The sequence below is a fragment of the Nothobranchius furzeri genome, chromosome 15 (genome assembly GCF_043380555.1).
Source record: "Nothobranchius furzeri strain GRZ-AD chromosome 15, NfurGRZ-RIMD1, whole genome shotgun sequence".
NCBI classification, from domain to species: Eukaryota; Metazoa; Chordata; class Actinopteri; order Cyprinodontiformes; family Nothobranchiidae; genus Nothobranchius; species Nothobranchius furzeri.
This window is the reverse complement of record NC_091755.1, coordinates 30,738,981-30,760,111: the sequence shown is the minus strand read 5'-3', so window position 1 is coordinate 30,760,111 and position 21,131 is coordinate 30,738,981. Positions and strand designations below refer to the sequence as shown.

At 41.1% G+C, this 21,131-nt stretch overlaps 1 protein-coding gene across 1 annotated transcript in view; it reads left to right on the top strand.

The window, feature by feature from the left end:
- Positions 1 to 21,131, top strand: part of LOC107390721 (N-terminal EF-hand calcium-binding protein 1) — a 29,057-nt gene that overhangs the window by 5,278 nt on the left and 2,648 nt on the right. The window contains exons 2-11 of the mRNA XM_015967590.3: positions 3,515 to 3,539; positions 10,130 to 10,238; positions 11,573 to 11,598; positions 13,187 to 13,284; positions 17,441 to 17,699; positions 17,820 to 17,899; positions 18,274 to 18,327; positions 19,551 to 19,663; positions 19,807 to 19,884; positions 19,974 to 20,065. Of these exons, the coding sequence (XP_015823076.1) occupies positions 3,515 to 3,539; positions 10,130 to 10,238; positions 11,573 to 11,598; positions 13,187 to 13,284; positions 17,441 to 17,699; positions 17,820 to 17,899; positions 18,274 to 18,327; positions 19,551 to 19,663; positions 19,807 to 19,884; positions 19,974 to 20,065 (934 nt within the window). The remainder of the gene's footprint in view (positions 1 to 3,514; positions 3,540 to 10,129; positions 10,239 to 11,572; positions 11,599 to 13,186; positions 13,285 to 17,440; positions 17,700 to 17,819; positions 17,900 to 18,273; positions 18,328 to 19,550; positions 19,664 to 19,806; positions 19,885 to 19,973; positions 20,066 to 21,131) is intronic.

The window sequence follows — 21,131 nt, the reverse complement described above, 5'->3', positions numbered from 1 at the left end:
ATATTCTCACTGCTGTTTTAACATAAAAGTAGCCCATTAATTAAAAAAATAATAATTTATGAAATAATGGAGATGCTAGGTTCTGCCTGAAATCATTGATGTTAAGTAATTGTTAAAAGGTCATGATAGGGCTTTATTAAATGTGTTTTCTTGAGATTCATTATGCACAATGCTCATACACACTTTCCTTTTCCAGGGTATACCGACACCAGAGATTGAATGGGAGGAGAATGGATACATGACTGAACCTCATCCTGGGATCAATGTCCCTGTACTGGACAGTCCTCTTACAGATCATGAAATTTTGGAACTGCAGGACAACATTAATCCGTTGAAACATTCAGACTCTTTTGGGAGTGGACATATATCTTCACACTGTCCAGTATGTTGAGAACTTACTTGAGGCTAGATGATTACATGTGTGAAGAAGGAAGGAGAGAGAAGGTAGGGAGTTAGGAAGAAAGAAAATAAAGAGACAGGAAGGAAGGAAGTTAAAAAGTGAAGGAGTGGTCCATTTTAAGGTTAATGTACTGTATATTGTTATTCAAGGGATTTGCCGTTGTAAATATGAAATGCTAAAGGATAGACCCCAAAATAGATTTCTAAATTCATTTATAGTTGTGTATTTCCTTAAAGTCTTTGTCAGCCTGATTTATTTTAGACCAGGAATGTATTTGAAAAGGCTGCTGTTCACTTCATCTATGCTACAATTCTTCAAAATGTAAATGTGCTATCATTGCTAGAGTTGGTTTAGTAACATGCATCTTCCTGTGTATCCAGCTCTAATAAAAACATTTAAAGGTGAAGCACCTACTTATCAGGAGATCCATTTATTTTTACATGTTATTGTTTGAATTCTGTCTCGTTTCATAACTTTTGCTCAACATTTAAGGGGAACTGTGTTACCCTGCGATCATCTTCATTACACTTGAAAACTTGTACTATACCTCCGTCCATCTACTTATTAAATGGAATAACATGACAAGATTCTATCTACTGGTTTTTTGATCAAGGGATGATTAGGTGTTGTGAGAAGATTCTCTATGCTTCTGAGTCTGTGTTAAGTTGCAACTGGACACACATACCCACACACAGTTTGTTCATTTGTTCTCAGAATGAGAATAATGTCTTTTACAATTAAAAAGTGTTTTTTCTTGATGTCACTGAAGGCTGTGTTAGAAATATATGCAGCTCATTAAAAGGAAAAGTAACTGATGTAATCAAAAGCCTGAACACAGGAGAATAGAGACACCTGCCAAGATAAAGAGCTGGAGCTTTTGCTCCTTTTCAGAGTCACTCCCATGGAATAGGCCTGATGATTTACTAGCTTCTCTTACCTTCTCTGCAGACAATGTTTAATATGAGCTTCAAGAGGTCTCTGCCCCTAACGGGTTTGCTTTCACTTAGTAAAAATGCATAATTTTTCTGAATAAGATTATTAAGAGGCCACCCATATGGTGGAGCGTTGGTAATGTAATGTAACCGGTTAGATTTGTGTCCGACTTGACGCCGACTTGCTCTGACGTCATGCATACGTAGGCAACGATAACCACTTGAGATCAAGGCGGCCGCAGATTTTGGAGCAAGGCGCTGCAGTTGTTCTCCCTTGGCTGCAAAACCTTGGGCATGATGGGAAACGCCTGGCTCTCACCTGATCTAAGATCTGATTGGTTCATATTTTGATCCAAACATCCGGTGGTAGAACATGAAATGTTAGTTGGTCACATGTATTCTGTAAATCATGTAACGTTAATGATGACAACTATATAGGCCATAAAGAGAAATGTGGTTTGTGTTCTTTTGTCATGTTTCCTATGAGCACACTGAAGCTACAGCTGCTAACCTTTACTTATTATTACAGTCATGTTTTCATATTCGATATTTGATATCCACAAGCACGTGATGATGTGTTTCAGCTGCTAACAGGCACCAGAATTAAAATTGAAAATTAAACAAGTATGAACGCTAACGCGATATCTTCATCCATCGTCACCCCCGAGCTACACATGCAGGAAAATGTGTCCGACTTATGCGCACAGCAGATCTGTTCTGTAACATAAGGAGCCATTGGCTGAAAGCGCACAGCCCTGGCAGAAGCATATATTTGATTGACAGGTTCATTAGCCAATGGTGACGTTTGTTGACCTGCGACGTTAGGAGAGTCTCAAAATTCAGCACACCGATTTCTCTCACGAATGCAGGAAGGTTCACAAATGAGAAGCTGTCCGTGAATGCACCACACAGATTTCATTCACAAACGCAGAAAGGTTCACAAATGAGAAGCTGTTCGTAAATGCACGTTCAGCAATTCGTATGATCTGAGTTTATATTACAAGTGTTCTTACAAATTATATTTGTGAACCACAGAGTGTGAACTTCAGAATTAGCGTGTGCATTTGTGGAAAATGTTGCGTGACTTATTTTTTCACATTATATTTATGAGTCAAAGAGTGTGAATTTCCGAATGAGCGTGTGCATTTGTGTTCCTCCGAATTATATTTGTGAAACACAGAATGTGGATTTCCGAATGAACGTGTGCATTTGTGGAAAACGTTGTGTGACTTAATTCTTATTGAGACTGTTCTGGCCTCATAGGTATCTTTCTGGGGGGCCAATGGGGTGGCCATGGCTCCTGCCGGTCTCCCCTTGGGTGCACCACTGGTAAAGGACTAAATCAATCAATAATTGTTATTTTATTATAAACAAACTCTTAAAACTCTCACAAAATTATAACTAAACCAAAAAACCATTATTCTTTATGCAATATTTGTAATGTCAACTTTTTTTTGTTCTATGAGTTTTTATTTCTTGCACATTGTGATTTGTTTTTGTGACAATTTGTTGCCACGCTACTTTTCAGACTCGAGCTTACGGTGCCGTTTGGACACATTGTTTTATGATCCTGTTTTCTTTTTATTTTTAAGGAATTGTTTGTTTTTTAATAGTTTAAGATCTGAAGCAGAGATGCTGTTCAAAATAAAAGTGAGCAGAACACGTTTGAGTTTTTGAAGTGGGACATGTTTCACAACACTTTGATATAAACAACAAACCATTTACTCATCGCTTGTGAAGGATGGAGCTACCAGCTAAAGCTCAAAATAATACATGAAGAACACTTTGATGTCACCACTCACACACTCATTTTTTTTAATTTTTTGCGTCTTGAGATACGAGGAGTTATTTTCCGGCCAAATGTGTTCACAGCTAAGATTCATGCCACTTCCTGCTTGTGCAGATTAACACCAGAAGTTGGGAGCTAAATCTGAAAGCAGTGGGAATGCTTTCGGTGCCTGGGGTGACAAGAAAACATGAAAGTTATCAGCTTCTCTTGGGTGCATGTAAATGTCAGCGTTTCATTTCCTCAGACGTCTCCGTGGTGATCCAGATGAGGAATGTTCCCCTTCCTCTATGAGTCTAAACATTGTGCATGTTCTTATAATTTCTTGTAATTGTCATTTTTGAAAGTCCTCCAAAACCCAAACGTCTAAATATGATTCTTTTCTTTTTATTGCAGATTTTTCGCCGAGCAGATAAAAATGGTGAGTATGCAAAAACATGGATAAAATGTCGTAAACGGCTTTATTCCAAAATGAAGTCATTTATCGACTCAGGGGAGATTTTTATGACCTTGGTGGACTCAGTCTTTCCCTTTTATTGCCTTTCTCGGGAGATACGAAGCGTATAAATAACCAAGGTCAGGTGCGGCTTCATCGTTTTTGGCTTAGTGATGTGACTGGATTTGACAGGATGAACCCCTACGGTTCACCCTGCAGGCATTGCTCACTGTGGCACACTGCCAGCGGCAAGGCACTGCTCGTTACAGCGATAGGCAGGTGAAAGGCTGTACAGGTGTAGCACTCAGCCCAGTGGACTGATAGCATGACAGCACATTCACCACTATAATTGACACACAATAGCAACAGTCTCTGGTGTATTTTTAGTTAGAAACCCTTAAAACATCACTCTAGTCAAATACTTCTACTCACATCCTTAAATATTCACCTCGCAGGAACTTTTAAACACCTCCCACAGTGATGCAAATTCTTTATCCTTCATTCATGCACTGCGTCCACAAGTGACTGGGTGAAAAAATGCAAAAAGGGTACTTGATTAATGCTTGTAGAGCATCTATGAACGGTGAGCAGTTTTCTCTGGAGAAGGTGTTGCATAAGAGCGAGATTAATGATTCAACATGTGCTGCGATGAGCTGAGGTCGTCTGGGGCACCTCTTTAACTGAAGGTGAGGATGCTCTAGTTTCCGAATAATAAATAAAAAACAACTATGAATCTTTCTTTTCCACTAGGGCTAAAATGAAAAAAGAAAGAAAAACGGTTGAAGATAAAATGAGAGGCTGGTTCTGAACCGTTTTGGTGTCAGCAAACCAGACCCGTTTCAAGAGGAAAACCACTTTCTGGGTCATTTCAGGAACCAAACGAGCACTTGCTTGGAGTATGTACTCTGAAAGGGCCTGGCAGAGTCTACTTGGGGGCAAATTCATTCATAAACTGGTAGGAAATGGAATCAGTAGATGTCGTCAAACAACCGGCATGTAAAATCGGAGGAGTTGCTGGTGAAGCAGATGGAAGGAAAAACAAAACCGCATCCTTAAAATCGCCATTTCTAAACTGTCAACACCAAAGGATGCGTTGTCGGTACCAGATCTGCTCGGGCAGCCAGATCTGCTCGGGGTCCTGCATCTGCAAATTACGGGGGCTGAACGTAAGACTTACGGAAGTTACGATACCACGTTTGTAAAAGTTACGTTAGCATGTTGACAATGATGATTTTGATAGGTCAAGATGAATTTACAGTTGTAGTCTTAGCGGTTGAAGTCCTGTAGTCCAAAAATCAACACTTTTCGAGAAAATATGTTGGAATTTCCAAAGGAAATGTAAAATAAAAGCAAAGATATCAACTGATAAACGGTGACCCTCAAAAGCTCCTGATTTTGATGTAATGGGGCAAAATAAAATATAAAAACTTTATTGATAAGACACCAAGCAACATTTTGAAAGAATGAATGAATGCATTTACATAACAACTAAGGAAACATACAGACGCATTCCACATTAATATGAACAGACATGGCTTCACATATAAGAACTGTTGTCTTTTTTGGCAGTCTGATGTTGGTTTTATGCAGTTTCACATTCTTTACAAAACAAAGATAATATGGTGTTTTATTAACAAATTACAGTTATAAAGAAAATACTTAGGTGGTAACAAACAAGAACTAATTAACAAAATCTGAGTGAATTTGCCAGAATGTGACGTCATCAGCAGGCGCAGGACCCTGAGCCAATCTGGCAGCTTGAGCAGATCTGGTACCGACACCGGCAGAAATCCTTCCACAGTGCTGTTTGTTACGCCGCTTTGTTGACGCCTACAGACTGTCATGAAAAGCAACATTTCCTCTGGTCATTGAATGCCACTTTTTATGTTAAACAGTAGGGCTGTCGCGGTTGAGGAATTCCTCCTGCGGTGATTCAGGGTGGCTTAATATTGCGGTGTGCGATATTATTGCAGCCCTTTTTTTATTGCAGTACTATCTAAACATAATGTTTACACATTTAAAAAAGGTTAAAAATTGCCTTGCCTTCTTTTATAACACTTTACTGAATGCAGATCAAAGGGCAGTAACAACACAGATCGCAGTAACGTTTGTTTCTCCGACAGTCGGAGTCCGACTGAACTTAAAAACAACAACATTCAGGAGAAGGTTAAACTTTTAAATGCAAATTTGGCTGCAGCATCTAACAAATAACAAACAAGTCCCCATTTTGTTTAGTTGTTTAAAATCGAGCATAAAAAATTACATGTACCGGGCGCGCATTTCACTTTCACACACACGAATGACGGTGATTTATAGCTCGGTCACGTCCTTGTTGCCCACAAGGAAAACCAGCATGTTAACCATGTACGGTTTGAGAGAGGATCTGAGAGGGGTGGCAACATTTCCAGCAACACTGAAAACCCTCTCGGATGGTGCGCTCGTTGCACTAACGCACACGTACTTGCGTGCGACTCTGGCGAGCAAAGGGAATCTCTCCCGGTTGTTGCTCCACCATGTCAGGGGGGTTTCTTAGGGTTGATGCATTCCTCCTGCAGGTAGCGAGTGAGCTCCAGCTCGGCTCAAACTCTCTTCAGGACGGTTGCAGAAGCAGCGCTTGTCCGGGACTTCAGCAGGTCTCCGAGCGTTTTTATTTTTTATTTTTTATTTTTTTGCCGCTGGTGGCAGCTCTGTCTCGGCCAAGGACTCTGGCTGCGCAGCAGCTGACGTACTGAAAACCAAAGTGCTCCCAAAGGAGCGAAGTAACGTTTCGTTTTGATACCAGTGCAGCCATCCTTCTCAACATGCATCACTGAGTTGAACCAAGTTCAGTAATCGCGGTGGCCCATGATGCAGCGCGGTGGGTTTCTTCATATTGCGATATTTCATTTTTGCGGTTACCGCGACAGCCCTATTAAACAGCTGCTGTCTTAATGCGTCCACTGAACAGCGTAAAATATGGCGTACCTTCAACTGAATAAAATGTTTCATGATTTCTGCCCGTTTACATCTGTGGACGCTTTGGTGCTATGTTGACCAAAGTCTTTAAAGACCAAGTTAACTGAGAAACTGTTTTTACTCGTTATGTTTTAAATATGATCAGTCACTCAGAGTTTAACATGCAGGCAAATGCAGGAAATAATCTTCTACGCATATTTTCTGCATTAGTCGCCAATAGAAAATTGGCGGGGAAACTCACGGACTAGAAAAGTCAGACAGATGTGTGTCACACTAAAAACTTGCACTCAGAGTCGTCCATCTTGACTTGTAACGAGGAAGGCTGTTGTTGATTTAGCATCCAGGAGAGAGCAGATCGCGTCTTGGCTAGTAGAAGCTACCTGTTAGCATTAGCAACTCCACCGCACAGCAGAACCCCTCCAGGGTTGTGTTATTTGTGGAGATAAAACATCAACGTTGAAGAACAAGCAGAGTCAGTGGTAGAGTCATGTTGCTGTTAACCAATCATAGATGAGATTTCCAAATATCAGGAAACTGCAAAACCTGCTGTCTTCAGCTCTTCTTTGCTCTGGCTAACCTTTAGTTCCTGAAAACAGGAGCGCCAGAGCTTGTGTTCCGCAAAGATCGACCCACAAGGCATTCTTTTATGGAGATCACTGCAGATGTGTTGAAATGAATGAACTTTAAAGGCCTTTAAAGGGACAATGGCTGAGAGGACCCAGCCAACGTATTTCATCTTCTCCTCCCAGAAACGTCCCAGAACTGGTCTAGTGAGGTCAGCTATTGACTCAATCTCAGTGATTAGAGAATGTTTGTGAAGCCTCTTTCAACCCTCCCTTCAGTTCTTACGCCAAGCTTTTGTGTTCCTCCTGGTAGAATAAAGAAGAATCAGGCATAAAGAATTAAAGGACAGCAGCTCGGCACGTTCGTGTTTGTTATCTTCGGTTTGCAGCAGGGTCATTCGGCCAGAAACCGCCTTCTTTCAAGCTACAGTGGCGGCTAGAAAAGCGCCATGCATTTGTGCTGTAATGGTAAATAAACTCCTCTAAGCCACAGTCATTGGATTTTTAAAAACAAAAATGATCTTTAGGTGTGCATGGGTGTAGATAATTTCATCCAATGCATTGTTGTTCTGATCTTGCTGCTCTGAGAGACTATGGTAAAATCTCCTCAGTGTGTCGTCAGACTAAAACAATGTCAGACTTTGAAGTAAAAGCAGGACAAGAGAAGTAAAAGATGCCACAGAAATAGACTTTTACACTAAAAAAGACTAAACCGCAACACTAAAGCAGTTATATAAATTTATGCTTAAGTTAAGTTGCAGTCCATTAGGTTTCACGCAGCAGAGGACGTGCTGCAGCTCCAGACGGGGCATCGACGCAGCTGCAGAAATTCAGTTTTCAAGTGTCCAAAAATGTTTCAGTTTACATTTTCAGACATGAGATAATAATTAACCTGCAGATTATTATTAGGATTTGTTAAAAACAAATCAAAGTATATTCATCATTTTGCAGCTCAGCTTTTTTTTTCTGTTCACGTGATTAAAAACAAGCTAATATTGTCACACCCTGTCCTGTCTCCCCTTTTGGTTCAGTCCTGTGTCCATGTTAATTTCTCCCACCTGCCTCTCGTTTTCCCATCACCCAAGCTCCCAGCCCTCTTGTATTTAAACCCCTTCAGGTCTGTGTCTCTTGTTGGATCATTGTTTCTATGTGGGCGTGTTCCCTATTAAAACCTTTAATCGTTCCTGTGTGCCTGCTTACCTGCTTCCCTCACCCGCATATGGATCCTTGCCTCCGCTTCATTCACCGGCACGCGCTGACAAATATTAACCGATAATTATTCCAACACCAAAAAATTAGGGAAAAATGTAGTAGAATTGATTTAATGCAGAAAGTCTAAGAATCAAAATAGTTTTTGTTTTTTAAATTAGTTATAAATGCAAAATCAGATTTCTATAACATATTTTTTGGTCCAAAATAATTTATTACTAAGTAAAAAATACATTTATTACTAAGTAAAAAATACATTTATTTAAACACCCATGCGGGATAATAGTGTATCTCTCATTGTACTGCTAATTCTTCTATTATAATTGTGTCTGTGAACATTTATGCAGTTGTTGTTTTATTATTATTTATTTAACCATAAAAGAATTTTGATTTGACCCATGCATAATTAGGAGTCTTTAATTATATTAAGACATACAAATTTATGGTAGAAAATTAGCTAATTAAAATAGCTGATGAATTTATTTACATTACCTGATAACGTTTATTGCAGTCGTAAATCACCACGTCTCTGTAGTTTGTTCTTAAATTACACACATGTGCTTCATGATTTACAAACTCCCCCCAGATTCCAGCCTTAAGGTTGTTTTTCCTTGGAAAAGCATCAGTAAAAGAGCCTTTTCTGTTCAGGCCTCAGTTTGAGCTGCAATATTATTCAAGTTTATTGTGCTTGCTTTTGTAAATTTCCCTAAAGAGGTGATGTTTGGTTGTCTCTAAATCCGGGGATTGACTTTAGTTAAATCAGCACATTTTTCTTAATTAAACCTCTCAGCCTGAAAGCTGAATATTAACTAGATTAAACAGCTCTTTTCTGCACATTGTGACAAACTCTGGAAGATTAAAGCATTTGAAAGTGTGAATATAAACTACGTTGTCTACAGAATTTCAACTCCAATCGCAAGGAGGAGCTTTTGATTGCACTAAATGTGCATTACTGGAAGTAAATGTTTGTTTTGGCTTTGCTTTTACTTCTAACACTTTTTAATTGTACATTTTTATAAAACTTGACAGGAAATCAGTGAACCTTTGAAAGTCAAAAGCATAAGTTTGCAAATTTAGCCCAATCTACTTAATCTGATGGAAAATAAACAGCTCTGGTTTAATCCAGACAATCATTCAGTCATTTCCTGCTTCATAAACATCTTCTGACTGAACACAACTTCAGCCCACCATAGAAGATGAAGCCTCCACTGTTATATTTTTGCAGCAAATCAACAGCGAAAGAAGCCAAATTTAAAGTAGATTCTGCTATTTCTCTCCTTCTCATGATGCCGACTGCAGATGCTGCTGTTTGCCTTTTGCAGTGACATAATTCAGATAATCCTGCAGCTCAAAGTTTCTCCTGCTTCTAAGAAACAGCGAACTCTTGCGTAACACGAGTATTTAATCAGGTGTGAATCGAAGCTGAAGCGGCACTGATGGAATCAGACGATGAGTCAGAAATGCAGCAGCTTGTGTTTACTACATCTTGTGCAACAAGATTTCACAGAGAGGTTTGGGAAAGAAACTAAGATTTTATCTTTAAAACCTTCGTATTTATGTGTGGTTTGACTCGGTCACTGAGTCCAGTCCTGAAACAGCCATTCCCCATGAGTCAAAATGTGCCTTACAAGCTACCAGATGATCTGATTAGCAGGGAAAGTGTCTCTGGGTGTCATGGCTGCTGGTGTGAGCTCGTTAAAACGTTCATTTGGCTTGCCAGACTAGCCCCTGCTAATGAGACGTGTTTTTGTGCCTGTGGCACTGCAGAATCCACCACTCAGACTCATAGGACAAAAACAGTTCCAGCTTCGGTGAGGTGTAACTTTTCTCCCGTTTGTCTCCTTTCAGATGACGGGAAGCTGTCCCTGGAGGAGTTCCATTCATACTTCAGCGACGGTGTCCTCACCGATGAGCAGATGCAGGAGCTGTACTACTCCATCGACAGGCAGCAGACAGAGTGAGCTCATCTTCCTTTTAGGCAATCCTCCAGTTCTGCTGCCATCTGCAACACCTCCTGCTGCACAGCAGAAATATTTTAACTCCTCACTTCAGCGAAGAATGTCCACAGAAAACCTTTCTAGTCTAAAAGCTGAGACAAGCAGAACTATTTATTTTTTCAGTTTTGAAACGCAACTTCTCTCAGCTGGTATTTGTCTTTGGCTCCACACAGAGAAAAACTGTTAGACAAACTTAAAATCTGATAGTAAATGTTACTGAGACTGAAACAGATTGAGACAGATGAGTGCATCGTGATGAATACTGATCGGAGCTGCAGCCGTGAGTCTGAAAGGACACTGTGCATGGATATTTTCAAACAGATGGAAAGCTAAATGAGAGCTGGCAGAGACGAAATCAGTGGAACTTTACTGTTTGGCCTCAAAAATTCATTTTATTTACTAAAGAGAATCAAAAATGAAAGATTAAATCCTATTTTTTATTAACTCATCACATATGCTTTAATATTTAGTTATAGTTTCCATTTGCATTTGAAGTTAACTTGATTTCCTTTATTTTTCAGTTCTTTCAATTAATAATAATAATAATAATAATAAATCAAACTTATATAGCATTTGCTTAGGACACTCAAAGACGCTTGCATGCACTCTCACATTCACACACTGCTAGTGATGGTAAGCTACTTTGTAGCCACAGCTGCCCTGGGATGGTCTGAAAGAGGCGAGGCTGCCATTTGGCGCCGTCGGCCCCTCTGACCACCACTAACACAGGCAAGTTGGGTGAAGTGTCTTGCCCAATGACACAACAGCACTGGCGGGAGCTGGAATCAAACCCATGACCCTCCGATCATGAGGCAACCCACTCTACCACCTGAGCCACTGCTTCCCCAATTAGTTTTTGCCATAATAAAGGATTTCTACACGTTTGCTCAAATTAATTGAATCGCAGTTTCCTTGCCTGGATTAGATTGTGTTGCATCCGCGGGGAGGAACGATTTTGCTACAGATGGCAAGTTTCAAGCACATAAGGTTTTTAATTTAGCTCCTACAGTATACCTAGACCTCAAGATGTCACCATATCAGACGTCAGCAGCTCCGGCTGCTCGTCATGCTGCTAAGCAGATCAAATTATCAAGCCAACTTCAATCACTTCACAAAGGGTGTGTGTCCCATGCAGATCCTTCCCTTCACATCTTGTTAGAAGTCTCCTCCACTCTTTATGGTTTGTGAACCTCAGCAGAGCAGAGGGTTTTCACAGTAGAAAACTGTTTTTGAACTTTGCAACGATTCTGTTTCAGTGTCATTTCTCATTTTGTTCTTTTTCTGATCTTCACAGCAACCTGGACATAAACGAGCTGTCAGGTAATGATGTGTCCGTCTCTTTTGGGGTTTTAGTGAAGCTGATAGTCATTATGAAATGAGTAAACTGAAGCCACAACAGAGGAGTGAGTGTGAACAAAAAAAAAGTGTTTATTTAACAGAAATCAGGATTGAGTTAAGGACATGGGAAACCTCTCGAAGTTCAGAGTTCCTCTTGAATGCCACGGTGAAACTCTAGAAAGGCAATGGTCATTCACAAAAACAGAAGTTTAAAATTGCTCCTTGGACGACATTTTTTTTACGACTGGAAACTGTTCTTTGAGCCTCTGTTGATCATAGGAAACTTTGTTGGGGCTAACAATGGCCCAGGAGCCCTGATAAGCCCTGATAATAAACAGCCTCATAATAAAGCCCTACAATGGAAAGACTGGTTTTCCCCATCCACTCAGCCACTTAAATGAGCTGCGTGCTGATTGGCTGCTTTACCCCGATGGCTACTGTTGTGTACTGTTGGTGGTGTACATTATCCACTTAAAACTGCAATGCTAAAATTGGAACACAAATTAGTTTAAAACATTTTTTCGTGCCTTTTAACAACATTCCAACATAGCATAGCTATAAAAACACTGTGGAAACAAAAAAATAAAGAAAAGAACAAAGTGGTTATTTTGCATCTGTCAAAAAATCTCTGCCAATAGCACGTTTTGGACTGAAAGCAACCATTGGGCCATCAAGTTGTCGGCCTCGCCGAACTGCCGCACTTCTGCACTTACCTGCATCCTCCACTGATTACGCACTTGCGTATTTAACAACACAACACCACTGGTGTGAGATGTTCTCGGCTCAAAAAAATCAGAGAAAGGCGAAACAGCCGGCTGCTGCCACTTCAACTTTAGGTCAAACTACCAGAGTCGCAAAAAGAAAAACACCTTTTGAAGTCCCGGACAACAAAAGATGTTTGGAGCTAGAAAACCGTGACTGGTGTTTAGCTCTTTCTCGTTCCCTCTTGAAATGCAGACGTCTGGTTCAGGGAAAATATCCGAGGGGAGGCGGGAGTGTTCAGTGACGAGTTTGCGTTTGAAACCTAGCTTGTTCTGTAAATTCGCTATAGCAGTTTTAACACTATAGGCAAGCTATTGAACAATCTGGCATCCATTAAAAGTCTGGAAATTCCCAGTACATCCTGAAGTGTAACGTGTGTACTCTGACATTCCTAGTTTCCCACCTGTCTAACAAGAACATTGGGAGTAGATCAGGCTAGGTGGTTAGCATATGCAAATGTTGTGGTATGTTTGACACTCCAAGTTGCCTGTATTCAACAACAAGAAGGTAAATGAGATAGTCAACTCTTGGACCCTTTAAAATACTTAGCAGGAGGGTGTGCTGAGAGTCAGTGGCCATGGAACATAGCAGGGGTCAGAGTTCAGATACAAGAAGAGCTCTAGGGATCGTTGTAGGCAAAGCAAAGAAGTAATTATTGGTGAGACCTAACCTTATAGGCAATAGGAGCATCGACAGACAAGAGCTTTTGTAGTGCCGTGCACAGGTGGAACTGGGAGACAAATGTTGAAACAGATGTTGATACTGGACAGACAAGACATCTCCTAATCAAGCATTTTTAATCCAACAGAGTACTTCACTCCACATCTGGGAGAATACGTTAATGTTCTGTCTGCACTGGAAAAGCTGAACGTGTCCATTCTGAAGGCCATGGATAAAACTAAGGAGGTGGGTGGCGATGGCGTTCAGGCCAGGGCTGTTAGCTTAGCAGCATTGGTACATTTCCCAACTCCCTCCAGTCATTGTTACATTTATGTGAGAATCTGCTGTAAGATAGCAGGGCTATATTTGTAAAAACTGTGCAGACGCTACGCAGGAAATCCGAAGAATTCATCCCCACCCACGGTACAGAAGGTACAGCCTGCGTGCATCTGCTTCGAGATCAATTTTGCCCTGAAGCAAAATAAATGGACCTGAAAACTCATTTGTTCCTTACCTCTTGTGTCTTGGTGAATAACCTCATTTAATGTCCCGATCAACTTCTATGCTGTTACCATATCAGCTGTGTAGAATAAAAAAAATCTAAATGTCTAATTATCTGTTTTAATGGCTGCTGGTATCTAAAAGATGGTAAAATGAGTAAAATCTTAGTTTATTTTTTCATACATTTGCTTAACTAAGCTTGTATTAGCTTATATAAAGTATAAAGAAGCGTGACCTTTTTAAGCCCATGATCAATTATTTTAGCTTGCCATATTTTATTTCCGGATAGGTTAATTCAGCTTGTCGTATCTTAATTTAGTAACATAATTTAGGTTGTTTTTGATTGTTTTGGAATGAATTGTCTTGTTTTATCTTTCTCGTCGTTATCATTCATGTTGGCATTAGTAAAGCTGCAGCAAACAGATGAATGACATGAAAAATCTGAAACCCCTTGCCATTGGGATTACCAGAAAGGCTTCCTACCAAAACACCTGATTAAGGGATTACGCATCTAAAGATTGATCTCAGATGGGACTATGGAAGTCCCATTTGACACAGTTCGATTGGTACACTCAGCCTAGTTCATCACATAGGAGCACAAAGAGACACGCTTGCTACTGCAGCACTGAGCAGCCTTGCAGCACTAAATGTCATGTGAGATTAACAAGATCAGAAAGCATCAACATCTACTCAGAATTTAAATGTTTGCTGCATTCCACCAAAGGTTCTTTCAACACACCATTGCAGAGATTTTAAGCCATTAGATGTTGTGGAGCCAATGGTGTTACTCAGACACACCGTTCTTCTTTAAAATAATAAGATTCCGTCTCTCATAAGATCTCCAGCCTTGAATTGCGTAACAAACGAATGAGTTCTTCATGAAATCCTGACGATGCCCAGTTGATTAGAACAGTAACTATTCAACGGGAGATTGAGGGGATTTACGTGTCTATTCAGGAAGCGTAATCATGCTGGTTACGGTGCACACAAAGGAGATTAGCATCAGAGGAGCTCGCAAAGATGTATTCAATAGCTAAATCTGTACTAATCCTATAAACCAGGTGAACATTTTTAATTATTTGGCAAAAGATTGGTCAGATGTAGATTGTAATTAGATGTAAAATGAAGATAATCAGTGAACTATTACATAGAAATCCAATGATAGGTTGACGAACCCTTGAGCTGTTCGAATGATCAGCAGGACCGAGGTCACATTTCATAAATCCTGATTCTGTTATCTACCTGGAGGTTATTTTTCTTCTTTTTTCAGTTTTTCTCTGAATTTTCCCACATGGGTTCTCTCTCTCTCTCTCTCTCTCTCTCTCTCTCTCTCTCTCTCTCTCTCTCTCTCTTTTTCTGGCTGTTTTTCTTTCACAGCTTCCAGTTTGGTATTAGTATACCCGCAGCTCATGCATTTTTCATGTTACTGTTTCTTGATCGTAGAGGTTTTTATATATTTTTTGCCCTGAAGCACAACATATTTGTTAGCCTTCTTGAGATCAGTTAGTAAAAAAAATAAAAATAAAAGAGCTCTGGATCCTATAGGAGTACAGCATCAATGTCACATATTAATACGTGGAGGAAAATAATTTTAATGGACGTCAAAAACGCTTTACCATGAAACGAAAACAGTGTAATGATGAAATCCTCAAAATGGAAATTGATTTTATGCATTTATGCTGCTGCTGGATATAAAAAGGACATATCCAGTCTGTTGAGATAGTATAAATAACGGAGATTATTGAAGTAAAATGCATAATGTTATAAGAATCAGTGTCGGTGTTCACTTGACAAATATGTTTATCATTTTTCTGCAAATTTATTTTGCTGCACCATACGATGCTCGAGGACAGTGAAGAGCTTAAAGTAGCTTTTTTATGTAGGAAAAAAGGGCATCCACTAAAAGAACAGACTGGTATTATTTTGGATTACTTGCATTAATAAGTTTATTTCAATCAACAAATTTTTTTAGGCTTGTTTGCTTTCCTTAAAATAAGGGAGTAGCCAACATGTCTCAAAACATTCCCAGCAGTACTCAGTTCTCTCATGTGGGTTGCAGAGCCTTGCTCTTGTGCTTCAGGAATTTTTAACCTGTTCACAAAATTTTGCACAACACATTTCTTCCCTAAATAACTTCAGTTGGGAGTCTCGAACATGTCCCGAACCTTTCTTGAATCCATCCCAATTTAAGTCTTAGTCAAAAAGTGTTTGAAAAGTTGGATAGGTGTGGGATGGGTTGGTGGCCAAATTGTGAAACGGACAAATTGAGACACAATTGACTAATTTGGGACAACAAAACTTGCACGGTAGTTGCAGCTTCTTTGCAACTATTTAGCCCACGTACTTAAGCCATAAATTTGCAAAGATGTCCTACCAATTGCTTTTTGGCTTAAAAAGGCAGATAAACTGTAATAAAGTCATCCTTTAATGTAGCTAAACCATAGTTGATAAATAAATGTTAGTTTTGTATTCATCCATCCATCCGTTTTCATCCGCTTATCCGGAGTCGGGTTGCGGAGGCAGTAGCCTCAAGGTTGGTTTATGCTTGACGCGTCCGCGAGGTCAGCACGGCTCCACGTGGAAAAGTTGCGCCATTTTAACAACCACGCCCCTCCACCGCGCCTCCGCATGGCCCAAAATTTCCGCAACACGCACCTAGGAAATTTTCTAACCATGCGGACGGTCGGACGCGGAAAAACATGGCGGACTGGCAAGAGCTAGTATGGCAGAGGTTCGCAAATACAGACATTTGTATGATTCAGCTCTCAGAGATCACCGTGATCAACATGTTGTTAATAATTCTTGGAGAGAAATAGCTCGCACTGTCGGAAAAGACGAGGACGCTGTTAAAAATGCTGGAATGCCATGTTGTAAACAACAGTAATTTTTACTTCTACTAGGGTGTAGTGTTGGATGCATGCCGTAGAGCTCCATGCTGCCCCGTTCAGTTTGGGAGAATATTGGCTCACCGCAGAGACAAGCCGCATGAACCATAAACGCTGCGAGTTGTGAAGCGCGTTCCATCCGCAAGCCGGATCACCAAGCGGAAAGTAAATGCGTCAAGCATAAACCAAGCTTAAGTCAAGAGGCCCAGACTTCCCTCTCCCCAGCCACTTGGGGCAGCTCTTCTGGGGGAATCCCAAGGCGTTCCCTAGCCAGGTGAGAGACATAGTCCCTCCAGTGTGTCCTGGGTCTTCCTTTAGGTCTCCTCCCGGTTGGACGTGCCCGGAAAACCTCACCAGTGAGGCATCCAGGAGGCATCCTAACCAGATGGCCGAGCCACCTCAGCTGGCTCCTCTTGATGTGGAGGAGCAGCGGGTCTACTCCGAGTCCCTCCCGGATGACTGAGCTTCTCACCCTATCTCTAAGGGACAGCCCAGCCACCCTGCAGAGAAAACTCATTTTGGCCGCTTGTATCCCCGATCTCATTCTTTCAGTCACCACCCAAAGCTCATGACCATAGGTGAGGGTAGGAACGTGGATCGACCGGTAAATTGAGAGTTTCGCCTTCTGACTCAGCTCTCTCTTCACCACGACAGACCGGTACAACACCCGCATCACTGCAGATGCAGCATCAATCCGCCTATCGATCACACGCTCCATCTTTCCCTCACTCGTGAACAAGACCCCGAGATACTTAAACTCCTCCACTCGGGGCAGGACCTCATCCCTGACCCGGAGAAGGCATTCTACCCTTATCCGCATCAAGACCATGGTCTCAGATTTAGAGGAGCTGATTCTCATCCCAGCTGCTTCACAGTTTTGTATTTATTTCTTGAAAAGATATAATCAGACACACACAAAAAAATCCTTTAACAATATAGTTAATGTACACTCTTTTTAAAAGCATCCTCATAATTTGCCTAATTGTTTAAAATCTCCCCTTCCTTCCTGACTCCAGGAGTATCAGGGTTCATCTGTGCTGGGTCAGTTCGTGACACGGTTCCTGCTGAGGGAAACCACCACCCAGCTTCAGTCCCTCCAGTCATCTCTAGATTGTGCGATGGAGGCCGTCCACGACCACGGGAGCACAGAAAGGAGGACCCTGAAGGAACCAGAAGACCTGTCGATCCAGAGAGTGACCAAGAGGCCCAGCCGACGCATCCAGAAGAACATGTGTCTATCCCCGACCGACCCCTACTCCGGCATGCTCACCACAGGTGCTCGGTGCATTCACAACATTATGAACAATGCCATTTACGTTACAAGCTTTGGTGATGTCACACTGCAGTGTATTGTTAGATAAACTGTCTGTGTTGTGCTGATGTTTCTGGGGTCAGGGGTCAGCGTGGAGCCGGATAATCACTGGGGCTCCCAGATCAACCAGATGGAGCAGCATGTAGACAAAATGGAGTGTGAGGTTTGTAAACATTCCACCTTAAACTGCAAAATGACTGTTCACAAGCTTCTGACTTGGCAACATAACGTTTTCATGGAAAGAAAATCCAAGTGATCTAAATTAGGATTTCAGCTGAAACTACAATAAGTGACTTCAGTGAGACTTTTAGTGTTCTTAGTCTAACGAAGGCTAGAGAACAAGCTTGGAGGACTCTGATTTCAGATTAATTGTAATAGTTTTGCAGGTTTAACTTGAAAATATGAATCTAAAATAATAAATGAAAACATTCTATGATCCAAGTCAAGACTTTAGTACAGGAGGCTGCAAAGTTAGTGTGAAAAAAAAAAAACGTGTTTTGTCGGATCTTAACGCAACGGTTTCTGCGCCTTTTTCAGAGTCCACATCTTGAACCTCTCAAAGAAGACACGCTGGCAGGGACGTATAAATCAGTGAGTATAGCTGCAGTAGTCATGGACCCATGGAAGAGCAAGTTAGGGGGTTGATTATTTGATCATTTGAATATTTTCTTAGACCTAATATTTAAAGGGACTATATGGAAGTTTGACAGCCAAAACATGTATAGAAATAATAAATGTCTTCTTCATACATTCTCCTGCAATGCCCTGGCCCTGTAGAATGAGCCCTGGCATTTTTACTGTGATTGCCTGTTTTTCTGTAAAATCACAGAAAAAGAGAGCTGCTCGGGTCGAGCAGGCTGCTTCATGCGCGTTCACGCTCAGGCATAGTTTATTTTTGTGGAACCCCCCCCCCCCCACCTTTTGTCTTTTCCTTTCTCTTTCACCTCTAACTCCGTGTCGTGTCGGAATTACAAAGCATTCAAAAACAACAACAATAAAGTTTTAAGTATCAGGCGTGACATTAAAAGCAGACACTTTGATGCTCCACCTGAGAATAAATCTGTAAGGCTTGTTACCAGCATTCAGACATTAATTCTGTTTGCTTCACAGCCAGACAGGACATGGTAAAAAAAATAAAAAATAAAAACAAGTAAGATTGACTCTCATGTAGGTGACCTGGTTTCGATTCCGGGTGTGAATAAAGTTTGTTATTTGGAGTTACTTTTTTACATTAATGGTATATTTTTACCGTAATAAAATGCCCAAATTTTTATTCGAGACTCGCTGAACGATATTGAATTCACGGATAAAAAAGATGTGGGTTCAACTTTCATTTTGGAGCAATTTTTCAAGCAAAGGAAGGCAATGATCTGAGCATGCAGGACTGACCCATCATTAACCTTTGTCAGCTGTGCTGAAGAGAAAGGTACAGAACCAAATAATTTAATTAATTAGCTGCATGTTCTCCTGTCCTCTGGCCTCCAGGCCACACACACACACACACACACACACACACACACACACACACACACACACACACACACACACACACACACACACACACACACACACACGGGACTGTCTCAGCTGTTATTTTCATTAAGGAGTGTGCACGTACAGCATGCACGCCTCGTGCATGAGCCTACTGTTGAGGCTGCCATTACACTTTTGGCCTGAGGGGGCAATCGCGAGCTTAAAAATTCAAAAGTCCGAAAAGTCCCTTTAAGTAAAAAAAATCAGTCAATAACTTCTTTGCTTTTACATCTCTAACCCTTTGTTTACATACATAAATGTTCATATTTGATTCCCTTTAGAACATTCTTCTGGTTCAGAGACAAATGTCTGTGAAGGAGCGAGACGTGGAGCAGTTTCAACAGGCTCTGAAAATCTACTCAGATGCCACCAGCAGCCAGCTGAACAACCTTCAGTACGTTCTCGTTTCTGTGATGTTTTTGCCTCAGGATCAGCTGTGATTTCATGCATCCTCTTCAGATTGCTTTGGTTCCCCTGGACATGCAGCAAAACATCACTCCCACCGTCCTCTTTTCCTCCTTCTCTATTGTTTTCCAGCATTTCAGTCCAAAACTTGCCAGACCGATCGTGCTTCATCATGTATGAATTTTGGCAGGATCGTCTCTCCTGGATGAGGTTTGCTCCAGCTCTACGGGGCTACTTACAAACAACTCCCATTGAAGAGTGTTGAAATACATAATTGTATCTGTTTCTTTTTTTCCCAGCTACCTTCAATCGTCCATCAACAAGACTTTCCAGCGCTGCATTATTGACTCCCTGGAGGAGCCAGAAATCGTGTCCACTATGCTTCTCCCAGGTAGAAACCAAATCAAATCAGTCCAGCTTAATGTGTCAGATAAATTGTTTTAATTAAAAGCATGTTGAAAAAAAACAAGAAGATATTAAACTTTAGTTATTCTCTCAAGCTGCTTTCAGCTAAATAAAGAAACTATTTTTAACTTGTCTACATTTTTACTTAGACTTTTTATTCCCATTACAAATGAAATAGATGAAGGCAACAACAAAGTAAACGCAGCCCTTGTTTTGATGCAATTCTAACTCTGTCTGCTAGGTGGCAGCAGTTTTTACCGCATTAATTCTGACACAATGAGATCTTGTGATATCACTGGTGTCTGTTTTGAGTTTTCCAAATAAATGTAGTCTTAAAAATAGCAAATATTGTGTTTTTAGTAATGCAATATATCATATCACCAGATTCTTGCCAGTAATCTCCCCTCCTCATTAATATTCACGATATGCAAAAGGGTAGAAGGCCTTCTCTGGGTCAGGGATGAGGTCCTGCCCCAAGTGGAGGAGTTTAAGTATCTCAGGGTCTTGTTCACGAGTGAGGGAAAATGGAGCACAAAATCGATAGGTGAATTGTTGCGGTGTCTGCAGTGATGTTGTACCAGTCTGTTGTGACGAAGAGAGAGCTGATCCAGAAGGCAAAGCTCACGATTTACAGGTCGATCTACGTTCCTGCCTTCACTTATGGTCACGAGTTTTGGTTGTGGCCGAAAGAATGACGTTGCGAAAACAAGTGGCCTTAATGAGTTTTCGTCGCAGGGTGTCTGGGCTCTCCTTTGGAGATAGAGCGAGAAGCTCGGTCATCCGGGAGGGGCTCGGAGTAGATTTGCTGCTCCTCCACATCAAGAGGAGTCAGTTGAGGTGGCTCGGGCATCTGGTTGGGATGCTTCCTGGATGCCTCTCTGGTGAGGTTTTCCGGGCACGTCCAACTGGGAGTAGACCTAAAGGAAGACCCAGGACACACTGAAGGGACTATGTCTCTCAGCTGGTCAAGGAACGCTTTAGGATTCCCCCGAAGGAGCTGACTCAAGTTACTGGGGAGAGGGAAATGTGGGCTTCTCCGCTTAGGCTTCTGC